Here is a 15,248-nt window from a genome sequence, read left to right on the forward strand (position 1 = left end):
GAGGTGAGATCGAGAGGTTACAGCTGCTTCAAAAGCATTTCATTACACAGAGACTGTACAGTATGTGGTGTATGTATTCAGATTGAAAAGATATTGACACAAATATTTTTCAGAAGCAAGAAAGCCGACATGCTGCATCTGTTTGTGAATTTCTTATTGATTGAAGCCTCCAATCAGCTAGTTTTTTCCCCCCTTCTCGCAATTTACTGCACCGCTGGATGCCGTTGGTAGTCACTTTGTCTCATCTCCTGCTTGATTGTGTTTTCAGCGGAACGTTTCCTTTTTCACACAAGACATAAACATCACTTTGTGCTCATCCCGCAGACCAATTAGTCCACTGTTGGATCAGAGCACACCAGACTTCACCGCTTTCTGCTCAGTGGGAGAGTGGCTGGAAGCCATCAAGATGGAGCGATACAGAGACAACTTCACAGCGGCTGGCTACAGTTCCCTGGAATCTGTGGCCAGGATGTCAATCGAGTAAGTAGATATGAAGCCAGCGGTTAAGCCTCAGTAGAGAACATTAATACCAGCCACAGTTAGACTGTGATCTCTCCTATACTCCCTTTCCTTCTAGCCCAACCGGAGTAAACACATTCTTTACACTGTTGCATTTTGTATTCAGCCACTTTAGGTAGACTGCCATCCCATGAGGTTTATTAGTTTACTTACCGTACATTTTCAAACACTGGCCTGGGCCGTTATTTACCCAAACTGCAGAGATAACCCGGCCTTTATTTCTTCCCTGATTTATTACTTTATATATTTTATTAAGACGCCTCCCTGGTCATTGATTTGCTCCTGTTTTAATTGGCTTTTATTGCAAACTCAGCACTTCATCCATGTGTTTTTGTTGTCTTCATTAATTCAGTGTAATGTACATTTCCCAACAGCACAACCTCTGAGTTTGTCGTTATCTCAGAAAAAACTTTTTTCATACACTAAATATTTAGAAATGTTTCTAGTTTGCTGTTTTTTATTTTTTTACTTACCCTCAATACAACTTAACACACCACAGATGTTTACATTAAAAGCCTTCTAGGGGCTCAAAGGGCATAGATCTTTCAACTTCAAACTTCATACAACAGATCTGTGAAAAAATTATTTATTCCATATCAGACATTCTCATGTCGTGGGTCCTCATCTTCTTCGAGAGCGTCATGAACTGCTTTACTGCACTGAGCGAGGCTGAATATGAGCATTGGCCCATACTTTTTCTTTCTTATTTATTCAGACGTCATCATCGTATCATTAAAACACAATTTCAGAAGGTACAATGATCATATGTAGGCTGCGTGTAATGGGGAACCCCAAATAAGATACTAAAAGCTTTTCAGAGGGGGCCCGATAACATTAACCATACAACAGAGAATATACAGACACTTTAAACTCAATACCCAGTAGACACAACACAGACAAATACCACAAAATACAGACAGTGAAAAAGGAATCACAATAGACACAGACAATATCACAAAATATCGACAATCCCAGTACAAATATAACACTTAGAATAGTCAACAAATTCCTTCAGACTTTTCTTGGAGATGGAGACAGAATGCTCGTTCCAGATATGCGGTCGCCTACAAACTACGCTCAGGCTCGTGCACTTCAGCCTTGGTTTTTTGCCAGTTATTAGATGTTTTTCCCTTGTGTCATAGGTGTGCTGGGGACGACAGATTGGAACAAGCTCACACATTCGATAATATAACCTGTGAATGACCTGGAATATAATGCAGGCATTATGAAATACATTATATTGGGTAAGCCAAACCAAGGCGACTAAACAAAGGAAAGAAACGTGGCTGTTACTCTCAACTTCCAATGACCGTGAGATGTCAAAATGTGTTTCCACATCCCCATAAAATGCTGAAGGGTTCAAATAGACTTTCCAAACACACTTTTTCATTCATTGTGATTCTAGAATAGTTTTGCAATTATCTTTGTAACAAAATAGCGTTTGAATAATACACTTCTAGAGACAATATATCATGAGACATTTCTAAAAACTGATAGTTTTCTAAGAAGAATGACATCACATGTCATTTACTTTGTAAAGAAGAACATTACATGGACTTTCTGCTTTTTCTGCTTTCACTCTGTTTTACTGCAAACAGATATGATGTGGTATGGTACCGTATAAACAGGAAATATTTAGGTCAATCATTGGTAAAGAAAAAATGAAAAAGAAAGTCTTGATTCTATGGAAGAAGAAGAAGAATCGATTTTTAAAACCGTCGCAAAAACAATCACGATACGATCCGATCACGATCCAATTTTTTCACCCACCCCTACTTCCCAAGAAAAAAAACTTAAGATCATACTTTTTTACTACATCAGCCTTGATATTGATGTTAAAATGCATTATTGAGATTCATAATAATAAATGCTGTGTTCAGCTGCCTTTTTGTACCCTAACTCACAATAATGAAAAAGCAGAGGCTGTTTTTCTTTTGCCTGACTGTGGTGCGGTGCATTGATTGATGTGTTGTCTTGTCTTGCAGGGACGTGATGAGTTTGGGGATCACGCTGGTGGGCCATCAGAAAAAGATCATGAGCAGCATACAGACTATGAGAGCCCAGATGCTGCATCTCCACGGCACGGGTGTCCAGGTGTGACCGGCTGTGACGGGCCGAAGCGAAAACAGAACGTATCTGGAGCAGTGCCTGGGACCGAAGCGGGATAATGGTCAAAGTAAACGGACATGTGTTCTGTCTGACTCATCCGGCTGTGTCTGGAGTGAAATCATTCCTTTGTTCCTCAGTGAAGGATTGTGGTCCACCTCTTTAAAGGGCACTAAAGAGAGGAGAAGGTCAAAAAACAGCAACAAAAAAAGAAACTACCTAGACGAGATGACTTTCTTTTTTCTTCTTCTTTTTTTCTATTTGTTTTTTAGAAGCGCTTATGAACTCAATCACATATCAAATGGCGCATTGGAAAGGAGTTTGACGCTTCTGTTTTCTTTCACTTAATGAATGATTTAAGTGCACACCGAGGCTATGGATTTCCTTCAAAAAGAACAAAAAAAAACTACTTGTCTACTTGCGGTGGTTTCACTTGTTCCTTTTTTCTAATTTGTTCATTTTCTTTCTGTCTGCCACAGTGACATGTTGTGGCTCGTGTGGCAGGTTTTTTTGGACTTGACAACAGGGTAAACTCTCTTTTATCCAAACACAGAGGGAACTTTTTAGGTGCAGATTCAAAGGTACTTTTTGTGCTGACACATGCTGGACTGTTTGAACTGTTTGCAGTGACTCGTGTTTTCCTTCATGTACTGTTGAAGTGAAAATGGTATCCTCACATGCTTGTTTGCAGCCTACAGGAGTGGGTTTTTGACGTGATTTCAACCTTTTAATTCTTTTTATTGCAGAACTTTCTGAAGAGTGCAACACTGAACAGACTTTTATATCAGAGTAGCAATATCCTTTGTCTTAGTGTTCACTACAGGAAACAGTTACTTGGTTATTGAGTAGAATGTTGAAAGATTTTATTGAAATTGAAGCCACCGCAAATTGTTTTGCCCTCGTTTTACCTAAAATGTTGTACACACAGTGTTTGTTTCGGTGCTTTGTTCAGCTGCAAATACAATTCTTTAAGGGTGGATCCAAGAACGGTGTAGACGTAATACTGCCTTAAAATGTGTTAGATGAAGTATTGCCACTATTTTCGGCACTTCAATGGCAATGCTTTCTGCATTCATTTAAAGGGTGGACAAGACTTTTATGTTTTCCTTGTAGCGTGATGTCTTTTTATCTGGAACTTGAACTGGTTAAATTGAGTACACAGACACGGTTTAAAGCCACAAGTGACACAGTCAGCAGAACTAAACAGAGCAATAATTACCAGGTAGAAATGGTCCTGACGTGAGATTTTAAGGTGCTAGGTTTTATGGTATGTGAGTTCTGTGCTGAGACAAACCCTTTGGCAAGATTCCGTCACCGCCGGAACGGAAAGGAAAGTAACTCTTTGACCTAAAAACGGTTTGAAAAGTGCTCGAACAGCCGTGTCAAGTCATCAAATGAAATCATCATGTTGTGTTTTGCCACTATGATATGCGAAACGTTTGATGGGAATCTAACGCGGTATGGAAATGTTGACTCGAGTGGCTACAGAGATGAAAGAGGCACCATTATAAACACTAGGAAGGTGCCAATTAGCCACGCGGACATCATCTTCCGACACCAATGCGCCGTCCACCAATCAAATAGCCCCTTCAGGGTATGGGTCTGAAAATGTCAGACCAACCGATGGAGCTGGAGTCAGATGCAGATCGTGCTGTTACATCCCACCGTCCCAGTTCTGTAGGCCGCCATGCAGTTCCTCTGTTTATTCATGCGTCTCCGCTGCTCATGCCTCACAGGCATAGATGTGACAGAACATGCCTCTCTCTTAAGAGAAGTGTCTCTTAAGATTGCTCCACTTTTCTTCCATAAGGCGTTGTATGGGGAACAGAGACGAGGGGAGGCTTTGCAGAAGATGTGCTAAAAGCCAATCAGCCTATTCGGTGCCATCTGTCTCCACTTCACATACAAAAAAAGGAGAAAGTTTCCATGTTGAGGATGTTTTAGTGCAGTATTCTTTGATAATAGAATGCAGTTATTCAGCTGTCATGTAAAGAGGAGTGGTGTTCTTAGAAGGGTAACCATTACGACCATATTTTCTACTGCTGCTGCAACCTGAGATAAATCTATTTTTTTCAAAAAAATGGTAATTTCTTTCAACAGTTTTCAATCTCAAATGAAAAGAAAAAGCATAACCACATCAGGAATCATCAGCCTTGACCTCACTGACAAACAGTAGAGCAATGACTAGCTTTCTCTCCATTCTCTCCATTATCTCAAAAACTGCATCCACAATAAGCCAGCTACATTTAAAAACACATTTTTCTGTCCGTTTTGGCCCAATGTCCCGACTAATCTGTTTCGGAGCCCTTAGAAAAGGGTCTCCAGGGTGGATACATGTGAAAGGTGAGGGAAAGATGTAGGCCTGCCAAGACACTATTGAGTAAAGTCTGTCACCTATAACGGTGTAGCTATAATCTTGAAATGGATTAAAAAAAAACAGCAAACATGCATGGCTGCAAATACAGATATCTTCATATACGTTTGTCTGCACAGTTATGCTTTTTGGGCTCTGTGCAGACCTCACGAACCCCTGGAACGCAGACAGTATAATTTGGCCATAACCCTCTTTGTGATCGCTGATTTTAAATGGTAATGTAGCTCATCACACAATACAGGTGTTCTCATTAATCGTGTTTATCTTGATAACGTTGCGATCATAAAATGATGATTGGGATTCAACTAACGAGTGTTTTCATTATAAATGACTCTGCCAATTATCTTAAATCCATTGGTCTATAAAATAGGGAGGACTGCCCATCACGTTTTGTCAAAGCCCAGTTTACAACTTAACTGTCCGAAATCCAGAGATATTTAATTAACTAGCACAGAGGACTAAAACATCCAGCAATATTCACATTCAAATCACAACCCGTGAGTTTTTGGCATTTTTGCGTTAGTCAGTTATACCCTTTCTGTTGTATATTCATTAACTAATTATATCAGCTCTGGATCTCATTAGCACAGTTGCATAGGAATCACTGCCTTTTTAACAGGTAATATTGATGAGCTGCAAACAAATCAATATTTTATACTTGTTCTATTGTCTGACAACAGAAAAAAAGTAAATGATGAATACTACGTGCTGAGCTTGGCTGTATGAATAATGCCCAGTAGATTTGACCAGGTGAGACTCACCAGGCCCTGTCTGAGCCACTGTTTACCACTTGTTGGCTGAGATGTGCCGTCGTGTTGTCCACCGACAAAAAAAAGACTACATTTCCTGTTTTCCTGAGAACAGATCTTAACGCTATAGTGCGTAGTTTCTGTCTCCCCCATGAGGAATTCTAAGTAATGACAACAAAACTGGCGGCGCATCCACATGATTCAAGCCCCCACCCCTCCTCCACACAGTTGCTAGTAGCCAAGGAGGACACGGAGGATTAAACAAACACGATGGACTCATGGTCATTATCTTCACTCGAGTTTCTGAGCAGGAAAGTCTCCTGACGCCACAATCTTCTGAACATAGTCATACTGAGAAATCCAGAGAGAGTTGTGTGGAGCTGATAGTCTTAATTAGCTTTGTAGCAACTCATTTGGCGATGGCTTGAATGGAACGGACGTTCATTAATATTAAAATGTTATGCACTAAAGCTTTAACGTAAAGTGTGTTTTCATAAAGATCCAGCTTAGTGTATGCTTGGATCCATTTTCACTGTGGAACTCACCTTTGTGAGGAGACACCAGGAATTAGCCCTGACCAGTTCCGAGCCCATGAGCCACCCCTCCCTCTGCCTCCCTTTATCCATACAGCAGAGCTCAGCAATTGGTCCTTGGCCAGACCTTTGAATTGAAAACGGGCATAAAGTCATTCAGTCAGCACAAACTCCCCCAGTTCACAGGCAGCACTCTCTCTCACCCCCCCAATCCGTGCTCTGATTTTTAGAACCGGGTCCCTGGAGGCCCCTCAGACCCCTGGGTAGAATGCCTCTGTCCCCTTTTTTTCTGTGCTGGGGGAAACAGCAGTTTGAGCCAATTTGAGATTAAAGCCAGGATGCAATCGATTCCACGTCCAAGTCACCTCTAACCCTTCACCAACAGAAGTCACGTCACTGTCTCGTTCAGCTTGTTTCATCCACAGTTTAAACTTCAGGTTGCTCAGCTCTGGACAGGAAACGTTTTGTTGTGGTTCTATTTCAGCATAAAAACTCAAAAAGAATACAAAATGTAAAAAAACCCACATACAATAAAAATAGAAGGCAAGAAAGAGACACTTGCAGGTTGTAGAGGATGGGTTGGAATCAGGACTAGCAGATAGAGTATGAAGTTATTTTTCAAAACTTGTGGCTCAGCAGTTGGAAATGAGTTCCACCGCTCTGGCGAGGCGGTGGATAGATTCCAAAGAGTGCAGCACTGTTGATTGTGTCAGAGCGAGACAAGACTTGAGGGAATCTTTGTATATGTTCTAATTGTAAAACTTGTACATTTTATTTATATTGTTTTTTACACATATTACTCAGTAGAGAGCTCTGAATACATTGAAAATGCACTATATTTTTCTATCTCGCAGATGAATTATTGTCACCCACAAGATTTCAGTTGTACATAATGTTTCATTTAGGACCAAAGACGGCTGATAGGACTTCCATCTTTACTCTGACTTTGTTTTTGATTTAGACTTTTAGTTTGTTGTACAGTAATACAAATTGTCAATTTATTATTTATTTTTCTGTGATAAAAGTATTGAGAACATTTACTGGTCAAAAGTATTTTCCCCAAACGCCGAACTGTAAAATCATTTAATTAGACAATTTCTTGTTACATAGATAAATCTTTTTGCTTTGTAACCTTTGTAATAGACTGTACATATATTTTTGGAAATATAATACAATCTCTATAGAAGTTTTGGGTGTCCTTCGCAGTGTTTTTTTTTTATCATTACCCTTACTCATTTTCATCCCCAGGGTGGTGTTCATTTTATCAGCTATTTTTTTAAATTTATAATCTTGGGATCGGACGTCCATGTGAGTTTTGGTCATATTTTGTCAACTACATCTTTCTTCTTTAATAAATGTTGACAAAAAACATTGTGACTATTTGAGTCTAGTTTTAGTTTATTAACATTAGAGTCAGACGTCCAGGTTAAAGACCACTACCTGAAAGAATGACATGTTTAATGATTTAAGTATATATATATATATATATACTTTATTTAATCAGGAAATCACATTAAGATCAGGATCTCAAGGAGACCTGAGTACAAAATAACAAAATTAAAGAAAAATACAATCAAATGAAAATAAGAAAGATTTCAATTTCAATTAAGCAGTTTGCAGGCATAATTGGAAAGAAAATTATAAAATAAGTTATAAGAATAAAAAATAAAAAATAAACCATTTATTTAAAAAAAAATCAGTAGAAAGTGATAAGTGTATTCTAAAATAACACTGATGCAAATACAAACACATATGACTGTACTATGTAAAAAAAAAGTCACAGTTAAAATGAATGAAGTCTCTATTCAAAATGTTGAATCGACCCATTATATATATATATATATATATATATATATATATATATATATATATATATATATATATATATTATATGTAGTATTAGTGCATCCAATTTTAGATTGCTCTGTAAATGATTCCAGAGAAATGGGGCTAAATATCTAAAGGCTGTCTTTCCAAGATGACTTATAACTAGAGGGACAGAAAGTGTAAGCCAATCCTGACAACAAGTCTTTTGAGTATGGTGTCTTTGGCTCAGGAGTAAAGACAGGTAGGAGGGCACCTTTGTAATAATCCCTTATAGATAAATAGGTGAAAGTGCTGCTCTTGTCTGACAGAGAAGGAGGGCCATCCTACCTTCTGATATCAAACCCAGTGATGAGTGCCATATGGGTCCCCGGTTATAAATCTAAGAGCTGAATGGTAAACAGAATCTAGAAATGTAAGGTATGTCAGTGCAATCATATGAGCACTGATAATAGTTATGAATCTCTACTCATGTTGCCTTTGTTTCACAATAAGAGCGCAAACTTCACCCAGCATGAACAAATCAATCCACTAAATGTGATTGAAAAACCAAATTAGCTGGATGAGACATAACAAGATCACATTAGCCTGACAACAGCATGGCAGCCTGATTAGCTAAGCCACGTTTGAAGAACAGGTTGTGATAAATCCCTTGCATTGCACTTTTTACATGGCAATAAGACATTATTATGTTAATCATCAATTCATAAATTGATTAATGGTTAATGGTTGGTCATAAAGTGGAAGAGAATGTAACCCCTCCCTTCCGCATAAGTCCCATTAAAGCCCGGTGTTGGTACTGGTAGCTATATGCTTTTGTATTCTGAGTGTATGTTAAAAAAGGACAGTTGACTGGTTTTTCCCTCTGCAGGCTTTGCCGGAGGGAGGAAGCGAGGCTCCTGGAAGAGGCCAGTCGAGGCGCATGACCCCTTGTTAAGCCGCGCTGTTTTTCCATTGCTTCGCTGATGACTTTGGGCTAGGGTTTTTATACTTTTATCTAAATAAATGTCTGACGTTTAAAAGCTTAGTTAGTGTATTTTTGGCTCTGCTCACCTCTGATTTTAAGAACCCCCCTCCCCCGTTTTCAATATTAACATTTATATTATATATTAACATTTAGACAGTTTGTTTCATAGTTCATTTTGTCTTGTCAACATCACAGAAAAAGGTTCTTCAGATATATTTCATCCCAGTTATTGTTAACTAAATGAACACTAATCGTGATACATTTTGTATCATTTATCTTATCCTGGAGAACACTGACAGCTGCCATGGAGGTCTATATGTGTATGTGCTTGTGAGACCGTGTGGACATGCTTGCAAGCTAGTTTGTACATGCATCCATGTCCAAACAGTCCTTTCAAACTTTCCTGTTTTGTACGTTAATCTTCCAGTTCTTTTAGCAGTTTTAGTATTTATTTTGGTAAGACCAGAAGTGGCGTAACACGCTGTCTCCAATTCTGCTCGAATCTCTGTGAGTCTGGTTTAAACATGAATTTGGCTTCCCTCCATGTATTTCTCTGTGGCTACTCCTCACTTCCCATTAACTTAAGCTGCACAGTCTGATCCTGCTTCAATGGCTAGATCATTTGCAGAAGTATTGCAGTAAGAGTCTGAAAGTGCAGGAAGAAACCATGCTCTGGTGCTTTTAAAGGTCTTAGTGCCTGGCTTTAAAATCTCAAGATAGATACTTGGCTCAAAAATCCATAATAGTCCATAGGTCATAGCAACATTGCCTTTTAAAGTGAATATAAAAACAGCCTCAATAAAATAAGAATACAAGAATAAAAGTTGCAGTGCAAGAAATGAACAATTACTTTTTTTTAAATAAGGCAGCATCAAAAAGAGGTTTTCAGCCTTGATTTAAAAGAACTGAGAGCTGCAGCCGACCAGCAGTTTTTTGGGAGTTTGTTCAAAATATATGGTGCATAAAAACAAAACGCTGCTTTTCCTTGTTTAGTTCTTAATCTGGGGACAGAAAGCATACATGTCGTACACGACCTGAGAGGTCTGGATGGTTCCGAATGTAGCAGCAGATCAGAAATGCATTTCAGCCTCAATTATTTTAATGTGGCTGTTGAAAGTCAGTTTAGCCCTATTCACATTGGATATGTATCTTCTGGGGACGTCGTGTGATTTAGAAATTACCCCCCCACATCTGAGTTTCGCTTTCACGGGGGAGCGGGAAGCGCATCGACTGGGGACAGAGGTCTTTGGTCGGGCTGTGGTCCAGACTAGGTTGGCCATGAAAGCCCGCTGCGATTCCATATCCGTCTTCGCGAGAGGGATAAAAAGGCGAACAGGAAACATAAATCTTGAATAAATTATACTACCCTGCCAAATCACAGACATGTCGATTTGCACAGGACTAATATTATCACAGGACCTCCGTGCTTGGTAAAATATGGTAGGAATTTTTCCTTGACAAATTACAAACATGCCCGATGTGCACGGGATTAAGATCACAGACAACCTCCGTAATTATTACACATCACTAGAGGTCACCAGGTAATACTAACTGCGTGTGAACGGGGCTTTAGAGTACACAACTACACCAAGATTTTTGGCTTTGTCTGTTTTTAACATTGTCGATTAAAGCAGAGCACTGACTTTTAATAATTCCTCTTTGAATCCAAAAACTACTTACTGTTTTTATTTGACCATAGTACCCTGGTGATATGGTGGTGATATGGTTATGTAAATGTGTGTGTGGTCACAGTAACGTAGTCTGTTGTTTTCCACAAACTGAGCCAGTGGAAGCATGTAGATGTTTAACAGAAGAGGCCCCAGAACGGAGCCTTGGGGAACTCGGCATGTCACATTTGTTCGCTCAGATGTGTAAATACTTTAAACACAAATAAGTCACTGTTGTTTAAGCAGGATTCAAACCAGTTTAGTACTGTGCCAGAAAGTCCAACCTAGTTTGTCAATTGGTCTAGTAATATGTTGTGGTCGACCATGGCAAATTCAACATTAAACAAGTAATTTTAAGACAAGGACTCTCTTTGCGCCGTGATATTTAAACTTTAAACAATCAGATTTTCTTATGTGAAAATTTAATAAGCACATAAAAACAGCTAGATAGAGACACACTCAATGGTCCCCTGTGGGACAAGTTATTTTCTTGCTAAATTCACATAATAATGCATTCCACGTGAGATTGCTGACTAAATTGTGTTAACAGCATTTTAGGAGAACTTGTTTAAACCCATCATCAGAGACAATAGCCTTTATTCATTCATGGCCATCTGCTTTAAATGTTATCTCTGCAGTATGAACACCTGCACATCTTGGCATACAGTAGGGAGAAAGCTACACAAAGTCATGTTGATCATAAATATTTTAGCAATATTCCAAGTGAGTACAATACAAAGAGGGTTGTGTGCTGTATTGTTTTCATCTCTCCAGCTCTTCTGTTTTCCCAGTGTCAGAATTTGATCAATGTGAGAAATGTGTCCTCTCTAAACTGTACAAAGTGCTGGGCCTTCCCTTATTGCCTCAGGTTGAACATGTCACAACAGGCAACTTGCAAAAGTCATGCTACCTCGATGTCAGTCATAACATTTGGATTTGTTTGTTGGGAAAACCCATTAGTATACAATTTACATTGATATGAAATAAAGATCTTTTAGTTGGAGAAATAACAATGAATCTATTATCCATATATGATCAATTAGTATCAATCATTATTGATTGACTAATCTACCTATCATTTCAACCATTGTTTTTATGTGAAAGTTTGTGTTAATTATAGTGACCCCTTTGGACAAAAGTGGTAGTGTTTTTACCACACCTACTGTCGTAAAGATCTTTTGGATGGTGCTGTATTACCCATTGTCTATAGGTTGAGTTACCGGGAGGTCATATAGTTGCAATGAATGTTTTGCTCTGACAGAAAACCATTATTTCCAATAAGAGAATATGTTACCGATGCATCGTTGCATTTCAAGTGTTGCATACATGACGGGAAAAATCGGACCAGGGCAAAAGCATTAATAAAAACCATATAAAAAAGTGTTCTTTTCACTGTTACAGGTCATTAAAAGTTCCTCAGCGTTAAATATTACAACACGTAGTGTGTCCTTTTTTTTTTTTAGGTTGTCATATATTTGGTATTATAGTGTGGTATTGCATGGTAACCAGAGATGCACTGTGCCTTAAAATGAATCATTCTTCAAAAGGAGATTTTCCAATATCGGTTTAACAACTCACAGATACTTTTGATAGAGCCTGACCAATAAATGAGCCATACTGACATTTTGGCTGATATTAAGCCAGATGAATCTGCCATCGACATCTACAATGTAGGCTTTGGTTTGTATTTCAGTGTTGGATTTAATCCGTTCATAGCACCAACGCAAATGCAACAGATGCATCATACATGACATGTTTTAATTAGGGCTGTTTTATTATTTGCCTTTACCCACTTAGTCGTTACATCCACATTATTGGTGATTATTTATTAAAACTCTCATTTTTTGTGAAAGCACTAATTGTCAACCCTACAATATCGCCGCAATATTGACATTGACAATTTAGTCAAAAATATTTTTTATATTTATTTTTATTTTCTCCATATCGCCCATCTCTATTGGAGATATCTTCCCTAGATGTGTGTTTCTGAAAATAAAAATAAAAAGATTTATTTTTACCCAACTTCGTTAATGTTGACGTCACTATCAACTATGTCTTCCGGCATCCAAATCTTGTTGGAGATAACACAAGCCGCCCAAGTTGACCCTTATCAGTAGATATGGAGCCGGCGTAACCACTGCAGTAATTGCATACCCCCTTAATACAGAAGTCAAAATAAAGCTTTTGTTATTGCAGATAAATATTACAATTGTTTATAATTACAAGTTTTACCTCATCACCACTCTTTAATGGATCACATATTGGATCTTTATATATCAGCGTAGAAAATATCTTCATCTCCATCTCTCCAATACGTTGATGCACCGCCACAGAAAAACAGTGGGACCTGGCCGACTGCCAGAGGGAGATAACTGGGAAAGAAATAATTTGTATTTGGCAATTCTGCAATAATCCTGAGTCCCGCTTCACCATTATTACAGCAGCTGACATTTTGCATCTAATATAGAAGTCAAACAGGAATATGGAGATGAATGGTTTTAAACTGTGTAAATTGATTAGGAGGAACGTGCAGGCCTGACTAATGGTTTACCTGTTGGACTCCACAGGGAAAACAGATCATGACCCATTTAGAAAACAAAGGCTTTGCTTTTCACGGTTAAGGTGATTCCTTTGGGGAAATATAATGTGGTATTTACAGATGCAACAAAGTAGACTTTTCATGCCTGATCTGTTGCTCTTGTCTTGAAGAAAAATGGAGGTAATTTCTGGGGAAAGAGGCCCTGTATCCTAAAAAGGAGTTGGTGCTTCATCAAAAGTTTAGCCATTGACTTGCCTGTAGGAAGAGAGCATCAATCCATTCTCATTATGGTGTGGATATTGTTGAAAGTTAATTCCAAACTGTTAATACAGTTCTTAGTGTTTTTTACATGTTTTATTGTAAAGGGACAGGTATTTCGCATAGACCTATGCCACACACCACAGCATTTACAGCCTAAGCTAATTTGCAACGCACATCCTAAATGGACCCCTTTTTTTAAATAACATAACTCAACACTTACATAATATATAAGCAATAATGTCTATTGTCATGCTGCTTGAAAATGTGTTCTACTTTGTTTCAGCAGTCACAGTGTGGTTTGTTTATCTTTGTAACCATAGTAACGTAGTACCAGTGCATGTTGGGAAACAGGAAGTAAGATGCGGAATGCGTGAGCTCTACCAGTCGTTAGTTTCTGAGCCGATCACTTTTCTTTCTCCCTTTTTGCTAAGGCAACGTCTTTTCACAAAATTCCCAGTAAACTTCATGAAAATTAATCAGCTGTGTCCTGGAGTTTCTTGGGAGTGTTTAAGCTGAATGGAAAATAGCCCGACAGTGAAAAGACGGCAACACAGCTAACGAGGGACACAAGGATTGCCATCCTACGGAGCAACTCAATACCAAGAGATAAGCGGCTAACACTACAGCTTCCTGTCAGCTACGCACTAGCTTCCTTCTCCTGATATTGAAAATGCGGTGAGTCACAATGTCACAACGTAGCAACAGTAAAAAAAGGAAATGGAGATAACCAGTCTGAGGCTGCACTCAAGAAGCAGTCGCTCATCTGGTACATCGTCCAGCTCGAAGATTAGCATGGCCGTCGCCATGGCAAAGGCAAAAGCTGAAGCAGCGCAAGCTAGAGCAGCACATGCGCAAAAGGAAATTGAACTTAAAGTGGAGCAGGCACGAGTTCAAGCTAATCTTGATGCATTAAACGATGAAAAAGAAAAGGATGCTGCCATAGCAGAGGCAAATGCTCTCGTGGTTGGTTTACAAGATATGGGCTTTGAAGTATGCAGTGAGGTTAACAGCCCGGTCCCCCAATCGGTCAAAGACCAGCGCGTCGCCGCCTATGTGTCGGCACAAGCCAGCCTATGCAGCAAGGGTCTGTCGGAAGAGGGGGTGACTATGCTTCGCCAACGCTTCATCCTCCACACCCTCAACCAATCAATGTTATCCCTTCAACAACCCACCCACTCAATGCAAGTCAAACCCATGCTGCTGCTTCGGCTGACATTATGCACACCAAGTTCCTCAAGCCCCTCAGACCAGAGGGGCACCGCCACAACAAAGCTTCAATCAGACTCTCAACTCCTCTCCAGCTCCTCAGCTTGGTGGGAATCGTCTGCAACAGAACTTCAAACAGGATTCTTCATCTCCTGCGCACCCGTCTGCTCAAAGGATGCCTTATGGAGCTAGCTATGACCATTCTACGTCCACTGGAGACCTCATCAAATACCTTGCTCGCAGTCGCCTGGTGACTTCAGGCGTCACCGCATATGATGACCAGCCAATGAACTATTGGGCCTGGAAAACATCGTTCCTGAACGCTATCGTCGATCTAGACCTGTCCGCTGCAGGAGAACTCAACCTCCTCACCAAGTATCTGGGAAAAGAGTCAGCAGAACAAGTAAGAAGAATAAAAACGGAACGGAACGAAATATATGGCTCGCCAGAAGCCGTCGAACAGGCTCTGGTCAACAAACTAGAAAACATTCCAAAGGTCACAA

General features: G+C 39.4%; 1 protein-coding gene across 7 annotated transcripts in view; it reads left to right on the forward strand.

Annotated features, from left to right (window-relative positions):
* Positions 1 to 7,467, forward strand: part of epha7 (eph receptor A7) — a 102,069-nt gene extending 94,602 nt beyond the window's left edge. For all 7 annotated transcript variants that reach the window (XM_078273989.1, XM_078273990.1, XM_078273993.1 and 4 more), the window contains exons 16-17: positions 325 to 480; positions 2,505 to 7,467. In XM_078273989.1, the coding sequence (XP_078130115.1) occupies positions 325 to 480; positions 2,505 to 2,619 (271 nt within the window). In that variant the 3' untranslated portion in view covers positions 2,620 to 7,467. The remainder of the gene's footprint in view (positions 1 to 324; positions 481 to 2,504) is intronic.
* Positions 7,468 to 15,248: the final 7,781 nt, after the last annotated feature.

This window comes from Sander vitreus, chromosome 18, assembly GCF_031162955.1.
Source record: "Sander vitreus isolate 19-12246 chromosome 18, sanVit1, whole genome shotgun sequence".
NCBI classification, from domain to species: domain Eukaryota; kingdom Metazoa; phylum Chordata; class Actinopteri; order Perciformes; family Percidae; genus Sander; species Sander vitreus.